The sequence below is a fragment of the Chrysemys picta genome, chromosome 21, assembly GCF_011386835.1.
Source record: "Chrysemys picta bellii isolate R12L10 chromosome 21, ASM1138683v2, whole genome shotgun sequence".
Taxonomy (NCBI): domain Eukaryota; kingdom Metazoa; phylum Chordata; order Testudines; family Emydidae; genus Chrysemys; species Chrysemys picta.
Window position 1 is genome coordinate 9,942,885 of NC_088811.1, and position 20,639 is coordinate 9,963,523.

General features: G+C 40.1%; 1 protein-coding gene across 13 annotated transcripts in view; it reads right to left on the reverse strand.

The window, feature by feature from the left end:
* RERE (arginine-glutamic acid dipeptide repeats) overlaps positions 1 to 20,639 on the reverse strand; it is a 314,825-nt gene that overhangs the window by 123,907 nt on the left and 170,279 nt on the right. For all 13 annotated transcript variants that reach the window (XR_010594217.1, XR_006175082.2, XM_065574910.1 and 10 more), the window contains 3 exons: positions 19,024 to 19,072; positions 14,148 to 14,272; positions 13,128 to 13,227 (listed from right to left, as the gene is read on the reverse strand). Coding sequence is in view for 11 of the 13 variants with exons in the window: in XM_065574910.1 (XP_065430982.1) it covers positions 13,128 to 13,227; positions 14,148 to 14,272; positions 19,024 to 19,072 (274 nt within the window). In the remaining 2 variants the exon portion in view is untranslated. The remainder of the gene's footprint in view (positions 1 to 13,127; positions 13,228 to 14,147; positions 14,273 to 19,023; positions 19,073 to 20,639) is intronic.

The following is a 20,639-nucleotide window of genomic DNA, read 5'->3' on the forward strand; positions in this document are numbered from 1 at the left end:
GGAGGGGATTGCTAGTATAATGTGGTACGGTATTGCAAAACTAACTTGAAATCTACCCAGAACAGTCAAATAAAAGTAGCAGTGATTTTTTAAACAACACAAACTATGTCCATCGCTGTAGGGAGGCAGCGTTTTCTAGTGGTAAAAGAATAGTACTGGAATCCAGGAATTCCTGAGTTCACGTGTCTGCTCTTCTACTGACTCATTTGGTGGCCTTGGACACGTGCCACCACTCTTCTGTGCCTCAGTTTTCACATCTGTAAAGCGAAGACTGGCCTACCTATTTTTGGCAGTAAGTAAATACTACCCCTGCTACTTCACCGTGGTGTTTTAGGCCTTGATTAATATTAATAAACCAATCTGAAAACATGAAGTGTGGTATATGCTAAGTGTTACCATCTCCTCCAATCCAATGTACTTTTTACATCTTTCACTATGTTCCTTATGGGGAACAAGATTTTTTTTCCTATTAGAGCACAGAAAACATTCTACATAAAGTCCCTATTTCAGCCCCAGCTCCACATTTCTCTCTCAGGCTTGGTCTATACCTAAAACTGAGGTCAACCTAGCTACATCACTCAGAGGTGTGAAAAATGCACACCCCTACGAGACCAATTAAGCAGACCTAAACCCAGATATGGACACCACTAAGTCAATAGAAGAATTCTTCCATCGACCTAGCTACTGTCTGCTAAGGGGTGGATTTACTACAGCAATGAACAATCCCCATCTGTTGCTGTAGCAAACGTCTACTCTACAGCACTACAGTGGTGTAGCTGCAGCAGTGCCTCTGTAGCACTTGTAGGGCAGACAGCCTCAGACAAGCATCCTTCTCCTTGTGTGGATGGAGGGTGCAAGGCAAGAATCGATGCCTTGTTTCAATAAAAGTGTGTTGCTAGTTTCTTTGATCAAAAGGTCCTTTAAAAGCATTAGAATTCAGGGATGTGACGTTGAGTGATGAAGGGGACCCTAGGCTGCTAAATTGGGCTGTTGGCCTTGGATGAAAAAGAAATGTTTGTATAAGTTTGCATATCTTTTGCCGCAATGGACAATGGTCAAGACTCAGGGTTATCCCTGAAAAACTGCCAGGTGTTTAAGACTGCAATGGTCAAGAAGACAGAAGAAACAAGGAGCAATGAAAGAGACAAGAGAAACACTGTTACACTGTGAGGCAAAGCCTTTTGGTGAAATCTCTTCTATTCTAGGGGCCTAATTTAATGCTAAACCCCATTCAGACTGCTTCCTCCAGTCACAGGATTGAAACATTCCAGTTTGATGCAGTATCTCTTCAGGAGTTGTATCTGGAAATGTCATCCCCATAAATACCAATCATCTGTCAATATGCTGCAGTAAAATGGAACTTTTCTCTGCCACAAACACGCAGAACACACACAATGGGGAGTATACTTTATATGATAAAACAGTGAAACATGCATTTTAAATTTGCAGCTTTATTCACGGTGCTTTATTCACAGGTGCTGAAGTGTGTGTTTTCACTAACTATCTGGTACTGAACTAAGAATTGTGCCCAAGGATACCATGTTCCTTAATGCCAGGGCTCTCTTCCCCTCCTTGAAATCCTAACTCTTCCCCATCTGCTGAAACACACCAGAAAGCCTGACCTGGATAACAAATTGCCTTCTCTAATGCAGACACCAATACCACTACATGGGACTCCCACTAATGCCTGAGGACAACAGCACCTTATAAACCAACCCAGTACCCAACCCTCCCAATATAGAAAGACTGCACATGGAGAGACTTGTTTTGCCAACATGCCTGTCTTTCTAGCTGATACCTAATTTATGAGCTGCTTTGACAGGCCAACAGAACTCAAGATGTATAGAAAAAGGTTCAACAGGTGACCAGAGACATCACTTCCCAAGAAGCTCAAAGGAAAACTGAACCAGGTCTATTTCCTTAAATCTCTAGTTTCTGGTACTTTTAGAAGCTTGAAAATATAATCTCCCTCTCCCACTCTTTGGCAGAAGTCTCACCACTTCTCTCCCCATTTCTTATTTATTTAACGTTTCTACATAGCTCCAATCATCATAATGATCTAAATATTAGCGATACAAATGACACAATGGATGCCCTGGTTATATACTATTTCCTATGCACTACAACTGGGACAACCATTCATCAGGAACAAGAACAGCTCTAGAAACTTAAGTTAATTGCAAAGGCAGAACAGCAGGGGGAACTGACACTGTAGAGGGGTTTTATGGTTCTTTGGTCTGACATACCAAATAACTGTTGTCACTGGGCAAGCTGACAGATTTTCACACATTTTCTGCCAAAAATCTAGATATTTTATATATACTAAAAATATTTACAAAGTAATTTGAAGTTGGGCCACATCTTATGGCTGTAAACAGGCCTTTTAAACTAGTTGTTCAACAGTTTACCTGAATTTGTGAGAATTATCTTACAAATAAATCCAGCAGCACAGAAATGTTTTTTCAAGAGAAAGGATAAGAATGAGTGAAGATTCAAAGTGGCAAAACTGCCCTATGCATCAGAAGTGGCTTAGTTTTAACAGCATGCCCAGGCAGACAGTGATCGCCCCTGGGATGTTATGCTACCTTATTTGAACCCTGAGACTAACCGCTGATGAAGAACCATCCAAAAGGAAAACTAGTAATCATAATAAATGCTAACATATATTTAAATAGTTGTCTTACGCTTTCAACCTTGTCTGTAGTTAATGAACAAGAAAATCTAGTCTAAGGACAAGTTAAAACAGGCAGTAATTTGTCTGGGTGACATCTTACTTCTAACTGAATTTCCCTGTGTTGATATTACACTGTCACATTTGTCACTCACAATGACATGTTGCCATGTAATATTGTGTTACAGAAATGCTGAACAATCCTACTCATAAAAGGAACCAGCCCATGTTAGTATGTAATCATTTCATCTTGTACATCGGTGCATGGAGGGAGGTGTAGTATGTATAAGTACATTGCTCCTCAACTACAATAAGGAATAAATAGGGAACTGCTGGCTTTTAGCCTCCTCAAATAAAAACAACATGCATGTCAAATGACAAAAGCCTGTTAAAGGCAGAGTGCATGTTTTCATTTTAAAATTTCCTTCTACTGTTCTGCCATCTTAGATCTCTGGCTGCCACCCACATCTGTTATTGTCCCAATGCTGCAAATCCTTATAAAATCTGAGTTTTTAATGCAGGGGGGAAATTCCTACCTCCCACTGAGGTAGGCTGAGTTGTGGATAGGAACATACCGGCATAAGGCAGCAAGCAGCATTTCTGAAGGAAAAAGCAGGGAGGGAAAACATGCACTGCCCCGCTCCAAATAATCTGGTCTTCCAAAAACAACTGCTCCCTTGACGCATGCCCTGAACTGGGACAGCACAGAAACCTCAAACTGAATTTTGTCAGGGCCTCACTTAAGAGAAGAGAGACAATAAGGACAGACGGGTAAATTAACCATTTCCTGTCCTGGAATCTGAGAATGGTGCCCTTAAAAGCTCTGTACAATGATATTAAAGTCAATGGGAGAAGGATGAGAAAAGGGAAGTTGGGTGAAGCAAGTGCATTTTCTTTCTTTTTTGTATAAATCTGAAGTCCAGAAAGGAGTTTTCAACTAGTTAAAAATTAACCCGCCATCACTATGTGAAGAATCTACTCAAATTCACATTTTCTCTCTCTCTCACACTCTCTCTCTCTCTCACACACACACACACACACACACACACACACACACACACACCAGGGCTTTCTAGCACTAGAAATTATATTCATGTTCAGTATTCACCATACTGAGATTTTTCCATGGATTGGCAGATCTGGGACACCAGCTTCCTAACCACAGAGCAGGGAGGCATTTCTGTGCAGATGTTTTAAGCCTCTTGCTCAGCCGTTTTTCTTTTCTGAAAACAATGCAGCAGCATTAAGAGGCTCCCTTCCCTCACAGACATTTTAAAATCTGTTTTTCCTGCTTTCAGGTACCCAAACTCTGTCTAGAAAGATTGTGTATTCCACAATGCTACCCAATCTCCAGCCAAAATGTACCTCGTAAAAGGACCTACGCAGTTTCCTAATGGGGAGCAAAGCCGCAGGCACCATGAGGTACTGTAGTACCCTGCGGCTCCCGCAACTTCCATGTCCTCGCCTCAGGCAACCTCATGGACAGTGGCTCTCATTTCTTCGGAGAGGGTGAACTTAATAGAAGATTTGCTATTCATCAAGCAGCCATTAACGAGGTAAATGGAGAAGTGAACAGACTCGCTTTTAGGGTGCATGCCACAAGTGGTTTAATTTACAGGCAAAAGCAGAGGGGACCCGAGACGAAGGCAAATAGCATAAAACACCAGATCACCTGGCTCTGCTTTCCTGCATTATGAAAGACAACGCACTCATAACCCAGCAAAAGTGCTGAGGAATCCCGTGCATAGGCACAGTACTCACTTGGTTACAGGGAGGGCAGTGGGGTTGAAGAAGAGGAAGTCCTTCTCAACTCTTTTGCCCTCTAACTTGAAAATGCTTAAACTTTGAAAGCCAAATACTGCACTCTTAACTCAGCCCTCCATGGGAAATCAATGTGAGTTTAGCCAGACCAAGGACTGTAGCATTTGATCCTCTGTGTCCAAAATATTTATCAAGAGAAAACAGGTTATCTTTAAGTCCTCTCCCACATGGAGGCATCCAATTGAGTTATCTTCAGAGACTGACTTCTGAGATAAACTGGATTTTTGAGAGTTTGTAAAAGAAATAAAAAGTTACAAGAACAGCAAGAATTCATGTTTTCCAAACTCTGGGAACCAGGGCCCTGTCACAAAGGAGGCTTCTCTCTATTTGGAAGACATATATGAAGGCCCAAATCATCTTGTGTAAAGCATACAAAAGGGGGAGTGCAGTATTGTACTTCTGAGATCCAAAACAGGATGAGACATTGTTGAGAAAAAAAAATGAAAGAGGGGACAGACTGGACACCCCAGGAGCATTCAAAGACATCTGGACCTTCCTAATTCCAGGAGCCATGACTTCACTGTCTCAATATATGCATTCCAATGCTGGTGCTACTTAACTTTCTTTACTTTCGTGCAGTTATGTCTGCTGGGTTCAACTACAGGACTCGATCCTGCAAGGTGCTCAACACCCTCAACTGCTGTTCAAGTTAATGGGGAGTTGAGAGCACTCAGCACCTAGCAGCATCAGGGCCAAAAGCAAAATGAAAATAGGAAATACTACTCAGGGTTCTGTGAAATGGCAGAGGTTTAAGTTACATAAAAGAGGGTTTTGATAGCATGGATCAAATTCAGTGATTATCTCACAGACACTTGCCCTCCCATCTGCAATCATTAGACTGCTTCCTCTCCCATTCACAGCTGCACAACACCCCTGTGGCAACTATGGCAATTTACATGGAAAAATATTAACAGGAAAGCATTTAATGGAGCTTTAGCTTCATCTGATGCCAGTCAGATGCTGCAAGCAAGGATGAGGAGCCTACACTACATGACCAAGGAGATCTCAAGAGACCAACAACAAATGCTCTGTGGACCACAGTCCAGGAACTACCCACTTGACAGAAATGCATGGTTGACTTTTGCTCTGCATCTCAAAAATGCATACATTGGAGCTGGAGGCTTATTGCTTGCTAGTCTGAATGTGTCACTTCTTTACCAGTACAATAAAAAAAATAAAGTTTTTTTATTTTGCTTCCCCCGACCGTTCTGCATAACCACTCACATGACACACGTCTCTCTCTTTACGACTTAAAAATTTATTGCATTTTTAACAAAATACACACAGAGAAAAGATGAGAAAGGACACCTAATGCATTAGTATAAATTAAGCTGAAGTAAATTACATGGACACGCAGTATGTAGACATGGCTGTACAACGTGCACTTATGGCTTATGAATTTTAATTAAGAAAAAGATTTATAGGGCTCCAGATATTAAGAAAAGGGCTCATCCTCCTATTATGTTGGGAGGCAAATACGCTTTCAGATTTGTAAGTCATAAGGATGGAATGAATCCAGCGTTCTACATGCAGTTGAGATGAGTCCTGATGCTGAGGGATAATTTTAAATCTTGGCGCTTATTGAGACTATGTCTGTATGTTTTCTGGTGTTCTTGTTAATCTGTTCTTTTATGCTTGCTGATTTGTGAGCTAATAAAGGCGAATTCAGTGTCAATTCTCCCTTCGACACCCTTTGAGAAGAATTTTAATACTTTCTCCCAAAACACTTTTTTTTTTTTTTTTTTTTAAAAAGAGCATGTGAAAAATATACTGAGCTGCCTGACACAACAAACAGTAGCCTGATAGCCCAGATCTGTGCATCTTGCCATGTGCATTCACTGCTTTTTCAGCAGGCAGAATGAAAAGTGGACATGGGGTGCTGATCCTCCATGAGTGCTATAAGCATTCCTCCAAATATTTTTCCAGTCTCAACAGAAGGGGCGGTTCAGGTATATGATTTCCCACTTTTAGGAAAGGTCTGGCAAAATTAACATGTTGCATCTGGTGCTTGTATGGGTGTGCAATGGGGTGAGAGAAGGCATAAGCATCATAAATACATAGCTAGTTTCACTGTTTACCCCAAACTGAAACCTTGGAATAGAATCAGATTGGACTGCAGGGCCACCCATCTTCATCTTTTCATTTGGAAACTGCAACTTCTGTCCCTTGTGGGCCAATCTGACCTTACACAGTTGGATCAAGTTACCCACCACTGAAATGCAGCTCTCTCTGGCGTGGAAGGCAGCAGAAGCTATTTAGCTCTCCCCAACATTCACAAGCAGTTAGGACAGTGAGTGAAATGGTTTGGCCTTATATATATTAATTTGATATCACTAATTCATAAGAAGATACATCTGCAAGAGTTTTTTCTTAGCCCTTCCCACTGCAGTCAAAAGCCTTTTCCACATCTAATGTGCTCCTGGAGTGGGCTACTCATTTGTAAGTTCATTAATAATTGCACAAAATGAGAGTGCTAAAATAGTTTTAAATTAAACTGACCTGACTTGGAAAGACTCATTGCAGGAGAATATTTTTAAGTGAGTAGCTACAAATTTTGCCATTACTTTGGAGAGGCCAAGAAAATACTGGAATCCAAAAATTCCTAATTTCGAGTCCCAGCTCTTCTGCATAAAGGCGTCTTTTAAAATTGAGATACTTACTGGTCTTTGGAAAGCTCTGGACCAAAAGGGCGATATAAGTGCAAAGTATCACCAATAGTAATATAAAGAATTCATGTTAATTCTCCTGGCTCTTTGAATGTCTCATGATGTTACCCACACTGACCCAAAAGAGGGGTCAGGAGCCGCAGCCATGTATTTCTCCAATTCACAAGGTAAATAAAGTGAGGTTGCTATTATATTATACACAAATCTAAGATACTCCACTGTCTCCCATTTCACAGATAGATGAGTAAGATGTCATGGTTGGATGCAAGATCTGACAACCGGAACTGAAAATCAATGCTCTCGCTTCACATGACTAACATTCTAAAAGTTCTAATATATTAATCAAAACCTTCATGTTCACAAGTGGTTTTTTTTTTAAACTAGTTTTAAAGAGTCAGACAGTAGAACTCTCTCTTCCCCCATGCTACTCATTCAACAGCAGCAGCAAGAGATTTCCCACCATTTAAAAAGGAAGTATTGTTGATGAATCTCTGGAGGAGGCTTCCCCCCTTCCCCCAAAGCGACAGCCAAAACGCATTAGGGGGTCAATGATCTCCAAATGAAAACTTCTGCTGCTCTTGATTTGCTGGGAGATGCATTATAAATACAGCATGAAAGCCTGACATCAAAACCACGGAATGGAAGCTGAAATTTACCCATGCTATTAAGTAAATAATCACTGGAAGGAGTTGTTATACTAGAAAATATACGCTGCATGGCATCATCCCTGATCTTCATTTCTATCTGGTATAATTAACAATAAATCATACTGTGGGCTACAGCACTCTGTTATTACATAAATAAAACACTAGCAAAGGAGCTTGTCAAGTCTGATTTATATGAAGTGCTGCTCTGAAGTTTATTGGATTTCCATAATAAGAAATCATACAGCATATCAATTTTTTCGATTAATCTTCCAAACTACATATCATAATTTCTAAACAAAAACCAACTTAGTACAGCACCAGCTGCTCAGAACTAGCTTGTTGTGCAAACCCAAAGCCTGCGCTAAGTGGACAGACACTGGAGGAGGAGGGAAGATGGCATCATGTCAAGAAAACAAAATTCTTTGCAGCTCAGGCAACAGCACCAGTCAGATGAAAAACTAGGGCTCAGTCATGCACCCACTGACGTCTCAATGACTTTGATGGCTGGTTAAGCTCTTACAGCTTTTTCAGAACATCATACACCTATGTTAAGTGGAGTCTGCTGTAACTCAAATCAACCTTCTAGACAGGGTCTTGGCTACTTAGACAGTCCACTTTTAACTGGATTAAATGCATTTTCAGATAGTGGGAAACTGCCACTCAGAAAAAGGTATTTTTATCTAGAGAAACAAACCTGAAATATGAATTATATGTAGGTATCTTCAGGAACTTCTAAAACACGATGCACGTAACATTTATACACAGTGCGCTCCAAAAATATACCTCGAGTACCTGGATTCAAGAGTGAATAAACCAGTGAACATGACAGAAATCCAGCAGCCTACGTCAAGCCTATTATATATAGTCCTTTTGGAAGTGCTACCCAGCCCAAGTTCCTTAGCTGGAACTATGCATGGTTGAGGCAGTGGTAGAAAGGAGGATCGTTCCAGACAGAGAGGAACAGAGGACTTCTACCAAAATGTCTACAAGAAGCAGCAGTTCTTATGTAATCGCTGAATACAGAAGGTGAATGTAAGAACTTCACTGGGCAATTGTGACCACTGCACAATAAGATATCATAAGAGGGCAGCTCTGTAGTGATGAACTTGAAAAGACTAGACATAAAAAGTATGAGGAATGGTTAGCAGCTGTCAGAACAGTAAAGTAAATAAGACTTAAGGTGTTAAGATCTAGCTTGGAGATACGCAAGGCACTATATAAAAGGCACAGATGGTTTACACCACCTCAAAGCAACCAAAAATATAAAGTGCAAAAAAAGGAGGAATAAAACTAGCTCGATTAAGGGGTAAATTAGAAGTTTATTAAATGACTTACAAAGTGGAAATCTTATGCTGTCAACATAAACTGACTGGAAAAAACAGCCGCTGCTAGATAAGGTGCATATTAAAAATACAAAGGGGAAAAAAGAAGAGGAACAGATCAACCAAATATATAAAGACAAACTCATAAGTCTGTGATGCAAGAAATTTGCAAGCGCAACCATAGGCCCTCCAGACCACCAAGGGATTAACAGGGTAATTAAAGAGGATAGAGAAGTTAAATGCATTTTCTGCATTAGTCTTTTACTATCGATGACAAGGAGGAAAATTCCAATTCCAAGAGCTCTTTGGTGATTATTGGCCTTAATAAGAGATTTGAGTCTTCTAAATAGGAAGTTATGGAGCAACTTAAAATGCTCCGGAGCAGTAAGCCACCAGAACCAGATGGCATCCATCCCAAGGGAAAGGACGGAGATAAAATGTAAAATAGCTGAAAAACAGATGAGGGTGTGCAATATAGCCTTAAAATGGCAATTGTTCTTGAATATTGGAAAATTATTAACACATTGTCTATCTTTTAAGAAAAGGAGCCATGGGAGAGCTTTGGAATGGGAAGCCCAGCAAGTTTTATCTCAATTCTAAAATGGACTTGGAGGCTACTTAAGTGTAGTACTTGAATAAGTAGACATGATAGGGTCAAACAAGCATGACTTCTTAAAGAGAGACAAGGTGGGCGAGGTAATACGTTTTATTGGACCAACTTCTGTTGGTGAGAGAGACAAGCTTTCAAGCCATACAGAGCTCTTCTTAAAGGGAAGTAGTCAGGTAGTTTAGATTCAAGTGTGGGGTTTATTTTATTTTGTGTATTTTTTTTCCCATTTGGAAAGACTTTTACAAAACATTATAGAAATAAAGAAGTTTTTAATTTGGTGTTGCTGCAGGGGAATGTTTTAAATCCAGTCACTGAAGCACTGTGATATATTGCATGAAAACCAGACAACGAAAATGACTACTGTTTTACTGTCCCAAACTGAAAGAAATGCAAAAAAGCCAAAAACTAAAATATAATATTTAAATGCTGGTTAGTAAGCTAATGTAACATAGATAAGGACATTTGTGTATTAAAAACACATGTTTTTAACTTCAAAGTGTCCCTAAAAAAGAAAAATCTCTCTCAAACCAACCTTTTGAAAGTCAACATAAGTTCCACACATGTTTAAAACATTTGGAAATTTTTGGTAAGGTTCCATTATAAGACAATATATTAAGCAAAATAGTTCTGTAATAGCAACAAGCAAGGAAATGCCTTGCTGTGGGTTAAAAATTCGCTGGTTACATTTAATAGAAACGCTTGGTTTGACAGATATGAGTAGGATCCGTAGCTTCATCAGAAACAACAGATCCTGGATGGTGTAAAGAGGCTCACCCTATACATTGCCTAGCACAATGGGGTCCTGATCTATGGCTAGGCAGCTAGGCACTACACTAATATAAATACTACTACTACTGTAACACCGTTAGAGAGAGAGATTTGATTATTATATTACTGCATAATGTTCTCTAAACAAAAAAAATAAGCTCACTGTTGTAATGGTTATTGCTCTATTTCTGACACCTACATGCCAATGATTTGTAAACTTGTTAACTGCCTAAATAAATAGTTACAAAAGAAAATTACTCAAGCAATTAGAGACAACCACAGCAAATGCCTCTCAGAGTGTAGGAAAGTTAACTGCATAGTACACCACAGGTTAGCACTGATGTTATTTACTATTAAATGATCTGCAGAAGTAGAATAGACGGTGAATTTTGCTGGTATCAATAAACAGTTTCTTTTTGGCTAGTGAGAGCAGATTAACTTGCACAGTGGACAAAAGTAGTCTCAACTTCTCATGTATGCCCTGGGGCTCTGAGCCCACATAATTCTTTTGAGGACAGTGACACAAGTCATTGTGGATCGCTAAATGAAGATGCTGGTCCAGTCTGCAGCAAAGAAGTTTAAAAATAGACTGCCCAAGTGAATTAAAAAAGATGGAACAAACAAAAATAAAACAACATATCCTCGTCAGGACGACTGTCTGGTTTGGTAATCTTCCCCTTAAAGTGTAGTTCCACTTTTAAGAACAGCTCTGTAAAATGTGCATTGGGAAAATTCAGTTTATAGTCTCTCAACGATTCTATATAATGTACTCAGCGGACATGGTTTCTAGCTGGCAGCTCTGCAAATGTAACCTGGGATCCCAGGGTATGTCTACACTACAATTAAAAACAAGTGGCTGGCCCCATGCCAGCTGACTCAGGCTTGCGGGGCTCGGGCTAAGGCTGTTTAAATGGAGTGTAGATGTTTGAGCTCAAGCTGGAGACCGGACTCTGCTCCTAGAGCCCTAATGTCTACACCAGGGATCAGCAACCGTTCAGAAGTGGTGTGCCAAGACTTCATTTGTTCACTCTGATTTCATTTTAACATTTTTAGAAGGTCTGTTTCTCTAAGTCTATAATATATAACTAAACTACTGTTGCATGTAAAGTAAACAAGGTTTTTAAAATGTTTAAGAAGCTTCATTTAAAATTAAATTAAAATGCAGAGCCCCCCCGGACCGGTGGCCAGGACCTGGGCAGTGAGAGTGCCACTGAAAATCAGCTCGCGTGCCGCCTTCGGCACGCGTGCCATAGGTTGTCTATCCCTGGTCTACACTGCCATTAAGCAGCCCTTCCAGAGTCAGCTGGCATAGGCCAGCTGCAGGTGTCTAATTGCAACGTAGACATACCTCGAGTCTCCAGCTGTTTTTGGTTTTTTTTTTTTCCCACCTTGCATGTGATCACCAGTACTAAAGGTTCTGCAGGCCAAATCAGGATCTCACTTACACATGCACAAGCCCCATTACCTTCGGTGAGCTTTCCTAGGTGTGAGTGATTGGAATTTAGCAAAATAATCTTGTAGATTATGCACAAAATGAAACAACAACAGCTCATTCCCAATCGGATTTGCTTGGCAGGTTGAACAGATATTAAAAAACAAATAAAAACTTCATCTGTCACTAAAGTCAGCGGATACAACTCTGAATACATATAGGGAACAGACCCAATAAGTAAAGTTGTGCCATTTTTACCCTGGTCACTTTTCAGAGTAGAAAAATTGCAAGTTAAGGAGGAAATAGTGGAGATGGAAAATATCCAATAAAAGGTCAACTAAATTAATCAGTTGTGTGGCGAGACTCCAAAAACTAGGATTATTTAGCCTTGAAAGAAGAACTAGATGAGATTTTACTGAGTTATTGAAAAATATGGCAGTCACTCAAGACAATTTTTTCAGCCTGTTCCTTAAAACATGAACAGGACACTCCATGAAATTACATGTACATTTATTCTTAATAAAATGCAATATTTATGTTACATAGAGTCAGCTGGTGCTGTTCAGTACCAAAAACATTGAATCAACTACTGTAACTGGATTTTAAGAAGAGCTATATATTTTTGAGGGCCACTAACAGCATTTGTAGCCATGAAAGATAAGTTAATGAGAGAGAGAGAATCAAATCATATGCTTCCAAGTGATCACTGTGGAACGGTCAGAAGGAGATCCTTCCCCGCATATAAAGAACTGGACAATAGGCGATTGAGTGCATTATCGGTTTCTCTTCCTTTATGAAAGACCAGGTATTTGTTACTGATAGGAGCCAAATGGATGATTGAAAGGACCAATAGTCAGGTCAGGCATTCCCTATGTTTCATGGAAACTTCGGAAGATAACAATTAAATCTGGGATGACCCATATGAACTGATTATAATACAGAACAATAATTTCTCTCTCTAAAATACTCACTTGGAAAACTGTAGATGATTGAGGAGGTAACTATGAGGTGTTGAGTAGCATGAAGTTAGTAAGTCCCAGGCTACTGATGAGATCATGCTACGACTCCAGACATGCTCTAGTTAAGGGTTAATACATCTGTTATTCATGTGCTGCATACATTAGATGGCCCCTTAAAATGAAATAAAACCAGGGAACTCTTTTACAGAGTCAACACTTCTGGATACTTACTGTGTTGAGTGCATTGAGTGTAGTGTCATCGCGAGAGGCTGCAACACAGCCATCTTCTGTGGATCCTCCATCACACATCCCTGCAAAAGCTGCCATGCTCCTTTATAGTTAAAAAATAAAATGAAACAATTCATCCTCTAATTGCACACATTATGCAATATACAGATGCTATTTACATTGTAAATCACCATTTTCAGGGCTCTGTTTTGCCCACCTGCATGTCTTCAGTATTGGGCTATTTTTAATACTGGATAATTTTCAAGGTACTATTCAAAGACTCACTCCAAGATATTAGCATAATTTAATTCTTCATTACTGTAGCACCCAGAGGCCCAATCAGCATTGTGCTAGGAATACCACCTCATATGAGGATGCAGTCCTGCCCCAGACAGCTTACCTGTCATCACAATTTTAGTTTAATTAAGTCAGCAAGCTGTCTTGGAACTAACTGTAGGATGCCAAGTCATTAGTTTATTACAAATTAAAAATGATTATTTATCCACACGTCCTGAGTTAATGCCTGATCCACTATTTTGGGAGCCTGATCTTTATGTATAAAGATCTAAATTGTTTGATCCGACTCCCTAGGCATAGTTCATAGTATTAGGGTGAATCTTAGCTATGCAACCTAGTGTTACCAAAAGAATATTTACTACAGGAAGGAATTCTATACTGTCACGGTTATTTTATTCACAGCTTTTACTTCCCTAATTGACCTGTACACTTTAGATATTACATCACTATTTATGTTGCACATATAATTACTTTGTTTTCAATCCAAAAGAGACAGCCCAATGTGACATTCCTTTGCAAGCCAAAATAGCTTTGGAGCTAGCCTAACACCATCACGTTTTGACACTGGCTCCCAACCTAAAAAAAAAAAAATCAACTTCTTAACATTCTAATGTGATACTGCCTCTACACCGGACGATGGGCAACCTTAGCCCAACGTTCTTAGGCCATGTCCCATATTTCAGCTTGAGTGCTCTGGGGAAGCTGGGTTATCTTGGCTTCATGTACCTTGCTGCCCTGAGGTACATGAGCAGGTCACAGTCATTGACCCCTGGCATCCACACAAGTTCTTCATGTTGTGTCACAGTGTCGCCATCCAGAGAAGGAAACGGCTGCAAATCTGGAAGCTTGGCCTACAAAAATTGAAACAGAGTTAAAACAAACAATGTTGATAACAATCATACTAGTGGACTGTACATAGGAGTTCTCTGTGAGGGAAGTGTTATCATCCCCATTGCACTGATGGAGAAACTAAGGCAATGACAGGCTAAGTGACTTGCCCAAGGTTTCATGGGAAATTTGTGGCAGTACTGGTAATTAAACCCAGACCTACTGCCTCCTAGTCCTATGCCTTAAAGATCATGCTTCCTCTCTTTTTCAAAAAACGGTAACATCAGCTGGCTCACATCACTGGGTAGCACCATCTCCTATTGCACTCACAGGGAAGCCTTTAGGATACACATTTCAGGCACAAGCATCTCAGTGCAAGCACCATGGCCTGGAGTTATTTTAAACCATTTTTAAACTCATACTGTGAGCATCGTCCTCCGTCGTACAAAAATGAAAGCACCTTCACAAACATAGGATAGTTTAACGTCTGTTGAAGGGGAAAACATGCAGTTTCCACTTGTTAAAAGGAAACCATTCTAACCACTGTTTGGCAGGATAAACTGTATGCACATAATACATAAATATGAAAGGAGGCAAACATATGACTACCTAGGGAGGTATCTATTTCATTTTAACTCCTCAATAAAAACCCACGTTTGATATTTACAAATAAGGCCTTAGTAAATCATTAAAACCCCAAAATGACCCAAGCAAATTTGCAGAAAGCAAGATAGCTCAGGGAAATGACCTCTGCCATCAAATGTACCAAGAGACCCAATTATCATCTTTAGTCATCTGCAGCAATAGGACAAGATAGTGGAGAGCATTTTTGGAAACAGCTTTTAAGCTGTATGATTACCTCTTACAATTACAATTCTAAACATTTTTGAAAGGCAATATTTATATACAACCAGTAATTAGAAGTCATCGGTTCAGATGTCTTTCATTTTCTGCTTTTCAAAATGTATTTTTTTTACTTCTTCCCTAGGAAAACGGATTTATGACTGAAATTTTCTGCTGCTGAAGGATAAGCAGACATTACAGCCGCCCTGGCCAGTGGAGGTGTGTATTAGACATACACACGCTGTGCATCTGCTTCCAGCAGCCAAGGTGCTTAAACAAACTAGCATCCTCTCATACCCTAGGACCAACGAGCTTCATTACGGTGTTTCCAAAACCGAATCTCTTTAATGGGTCATGTCACAAAGCTGTTAGCAAACCAGGCAACACAACAGAAGTAGTCAGCATAGTGAGCATATAGTAAACATTTGTTGATTGTTTTCCTTCATCTATCACCATAATATAGTATTTGAATTACCACTGTGCCTAGGAGCCCTACTCGCAGACCAGAATCCCACATATAGCTCTGTGAATCTTAAAACAGGGCATTGTTGCAACCAGAACACACTTTATCTTTACTAATTTTATTACAGGAGCCCCAAGAGGCCCAAGTCATGGTCCAGGACCCCACTGTGCTAGGTACTGTACATACACAGACTATTCCCACCCCCAAAAGCTTACAATCTAAATAAAAAGAAGACACTGTTGTCTACTGGCTAGAGTAGTGGCTCAGAGTCCGGATTCCTAGGTTCTAATCCTGGATTTGTCATAAGGATTTGTCTTTGCCAGAGAAGAAAGTTAACATGAAGAACGAACCTAACTTGAGGTAAAAATCTTACGGAAGACAAAGCAGCTTATTGTTTTCACATGTGTTAGCAGGTCAAATTAAAGACTACGGGGGAGCCTAGTCTTTTATTTGACCTACTAAATTGTGTGAAACCTACAAACTGCCTCTTTACTAGGACCTCAAGTTAGCTAAGCTGAGTTAAGAAAATACTTTTTTTCCCCTCCTAGTGAAAACACACCCCAATACATTTGCTGACCTTGGACAAGCAACTTTAGGACGCTTCTGAAAATATTCACTTATTTTAGGTGCCCAACTGAAGTTTTACATTCACAAGTATTGAGCATCTCCAACACCCACTGAAGTTATTGGCAGAGGTGGGTGCTCTGCACCGCTGCGCATGGGCCTTAAGAGTCTCAAAAGTGGGGCAACCAAAAATGAAGGTACCTCACATTACTCTTCTTTGTGCTCAAAGTTTTTCCATCTGTAAAATCTAGCTAATAAATACGCCTCACAGGGTAGATGAAGAATGTCTGTAAAGTACACTGATAGCTTCAGATGAAAGTAGCTTTGGGAGTACCAAGTACAGTAATGACAGTATTGTTAATTAAAAAAAGTAACATATGCTTTAGTTACTTTTTTGGGGCTGTTTTTTAAACCAAGTATACTCCAGGATGCTACACAGAATGTACATTCTTCAACTTCCACAAGAAATAACTGAGTCAAGTTGTTTAGTGGGATCTATTTAGCTTAACAAAAAGAAGGTTAAGGGGAGACTTGATTACAATCTATAAGTACTGATATGAGGAACAAATATTTGATAATGGGATCATTGGAACAACTTATCAAAGGTTGTGGTGGATTCTCCATCACTAGCAATTTCTAAATCAAGATGGTATGTTCTTCTAAAAGATGTGCGATAGGAATTAGTTTGGGGAAGTTCTATGGAGGTCAGACTAGATGATCACAGTGGTCCCTTCTAGTATTGGAATCTATGAAAAAGGAGTCTGGATGGATAACACAGCCTGAATATCTCACAAGGGCCCGATCTTACAAGGGGATGAATGCTCTTAACTCCCATTGGAAGGATTTGCCCTAACATGTCAAATTAATTCTAGCTCTGTCCATGTTCCTGTACAAGCAGATTACCTACAACAGTCAGGAAAGATTTTCCCAAATAAGCTGGAACAAACTAAGATCTTTTACCCTTCCCTAAAGCCACGTCCAGCAGCGGGTTGTTTGTCTCAATCAATCAGTCATAATGCTATGATGTTGCAATCCCTACTTCCTCACTCTGTATTATGACAACCAGAAATGACCGAGGCACCTCAGTGGTTTTACAAGCTTCCCAGTTCTTCTCATCTTTCATAGCCAACAGTGAAAGATTTTCGACCATACAATGCACTCAAAGAACGGACTCAGGGCTTCTGTATCAAAGATCTAAACCTCCCCTGTCTTTACAAGGTCAGGAGGTCAAACATCAACTGCATCATAAAGTTCCTACAAAAGGCAAATAAGATACTACAACCGTAAGTCCATGTGCGAAGAGGGCATGACCAGCAAGAAGATCTTGATAATCCTCCTGAACTTTGATGCCCCAAAGTTAAACTGTGCTCTATATCATTTCTGAATTTAATTTCTTTTAAACAACCTTTTGGCACTGGGAGGGTTTTGGGTTTTTTTTGTCCGAGACAGATAAGCTTCCACTCCTACAAGCTTGAAGGAGTTAAATCAACAAACGTACTGTAGCACCAAAGCTAAAATCATCGCTTCAGAAAGAGGATTTTATCCTGTACCAACAACAGCCAGTACAAAGCAGAAGTGAAGGAAAATGGTTTAGTACGAATACAACCAAAAGCATGCTATCTTCCACTTGTCTTAATACCTTGTTGAGGTCATTACTTGCCTCCAAGAAGGAAACCATCCCTTTACAACCATGACAGATTTAGAGCTGGTCTGTAATAACTTTTGAATAGTGTATGTTGACCTGGTTACTGAGAAGTTCCCTGTACAAATATATTGGTTTAGTTTAACAGGGGACTATTGGAAAAAAACAAGCCAAAAGGAGAAAGAATAGCTCAAGACAGGACACTTCTCAGTCAAAACATGAGTTAAGAGTAAATGCCAAGACAGGAAGGGGTCCAGAGAACACAGGAGATCAAAAGAACATTTTGAACGGTTTGAAAAGGAACAGTCTCTCAAATTCAGTCAGACCTGCAAGGTAAAAACAGAGGATACACAGTGTACTGTAGCCCAGAGCTTAATAGGAGAGAGAGAATTGTGGAACTCTGACCCAGTATAGCTAAAGTCTCCAGGCCTGACCCCTGAGGGGGTGCTTTGAGAGAGACCAGGAAGAGAAGAGAGTACAGTTAGCCCTGTAATCATCTCAACCCCATGAACAGACATTCTTGAAAATATTATACAGTCTATTATCAATTAGCATACAGCACAAAAGCTTTACTCCCTTCACCACGCTTCTTGCTGCCTTGAAACTTTGCAGAAGTTTGAACATAAAGTTCTCTGGCCTTCCAATCTTGTTCTCTTGCATTTGGCAGATTTTGATGACTTCCCCTGTTTTTAAGGGACACTAAGCCAAACTATGACTCCATTTTGTTTATCTTCAGTAAATAACTAAAAAACAAGGTAAATGTCTTAAATAAAGCAAACAGCAAGCTACCATCTTAATTTGCTGTGAAGTAAGATTAGAAGACTCTGAAAACATATGAAAAATAACTTTGTTACTGTTAAGTTCAATTTTTTTTAAATGTTGGGCAAATTTAATACTCAAATTCAGCTGAAAATGTATTACTTTTAATGAGAACAATTTTTTTCTCATTTCCCATGCTTTCCAAGAGCAGACCTGATTCCTTCAGTCCTACAGTAGTATATAAAAAATATTTTTTTGCTGAAAAGTGTCCTTAAAATTCAGCCTATGCTGAAGAACAGTCCTGTTTACTATGCGGATACTGGGAGTAATAGATAATTCTAACGAAATGCTCACGTGCAAGTGTATTTATGTGTAATTATGTATATTATATTTTAGATGCTTATAGACACATACACATACACACAATTTTGAGTCCATATTCCTTGAGATCATTAAATTGCTATACCGCGTTGTTAGAATTTTCAAACAATCAAATCCTTTACCTGATGGCTGGGTCCAACTCTGATCTCGCCCTGGGTGCTGTTCAGCCTCCTACCATGAAAGACAAAGAGCAACCATGAGTAGAGCTTATAACTAACAAAACTTTGTATTATTACACACAGATTCACAGATGGCCAGAAGGGACCAATGTGATCCCTTTATAGACCAGCTCTGTAACATAGGACCTGCCTGAATTTGTTTGAACTAGAGCCTATCTTTTAGAAAAGCATCCAATCTCGATTTAAAAATTGCTAATGACAGAGAATCCACCACAACCCTTGGGAAGTTCTCTCAATGGTTCCTCACCCTCACTGTTAAAAATCTGCACTTTTTCCAACTCTGAGTTTGTCTGGCTTCAATTTCTAACCACTAGATCTTGCTATATACCTTTGGTCTGTTAGATTGAAGAAGCCCATTAATAGACGAGGAACAAACATGTGATAATATATATGCTGTACCAATACAAAACCCCTTTTGATATTATGTTTGCAATGCATGCTGAAAAGCAGCAATAATAAGGCACCATTCAAGTAGAAACAGTGGATACACTCAACATAGCAGTGAACTTTGTGAATGGAAGAGACCAATGAAGACAGATCTGGAATTTCTGGCCAAGTGGCTGCAGCTTTATTAATTCCATAAGACAGTAACTTCTTGGGGACACCTGTCTTGACAACACGGAAAAGGGAGAAGGTAAATCAATTCTCTGTCACCTGCCTGCCCCCTTTTTGATGTTCAAATCACAAGCATCAAGGCCACAAGGCTTACCCCAACTGCTTACAATCAAGGCTTTATCAGAGCCTGAATTTCCCCCCAGGCCTTATCGTGGCCTGCAACTCAGAATAGCCTACTTCCCTGAAACCCTCCTTGCCTCCTAGAATGGCTCAGGCTTGCCACAAATCCAACCCCTTTTCCTGAGAAAGGTGTACTGATACCTAAGGCTTAGGTATCAGAGGGGTAGCCGTGTTAGTCTGGATCTTGTAAAAAGTGACAAAGAGTCCTGTGGCACCTTAGACTAGCGACAAAGAGTCCTGTGGCACCTTATAGTCTAACAGATGTATTGGAGCATAAGCTTTCGTGGGTGAAAGCGCCTGATGAAGTGGGTATTCACCCACAAAGCTTATGCTCCAATACGTCTGTTAGTCTATAAGGTGCCACAGGACTCTGTTGCTTTTTACAAAACCACCTGAGCTCTATGGGTTTGCAACACCAACCTGCAAATCAATACCTACCCAGGTGGAAATGGGGGGAGGAGGGGAAGGGAAGGAGTTGATCTTTGGATCAGGGACTGTTTTTTCTATTCTGTGTTTGTACAACGTCAAGCACCACGCAGTCCTGGTCCATAACTAAGGCTTCTAAGTGCTATGGTATTACCAATAATAATTTCCAGTTGAGGGCACAGAAGGAAGGGGCCCTCTTGTGGCTTGCTTGATACTATCAACTTCCCTGTGCCCTAGCCAGCCAACTCAAAAAAACCTGTTGCAGGGACAAGGCCTATCCAATGAAATCCATCCTCACAGGTACTGCCCCATTGGCTGATTGCTGCAACACGGAAACCCAGGAGGCACGGACTGCCCTCTAGGCCCCAGCTCACAATCCTATATTGGGTTAACATCAG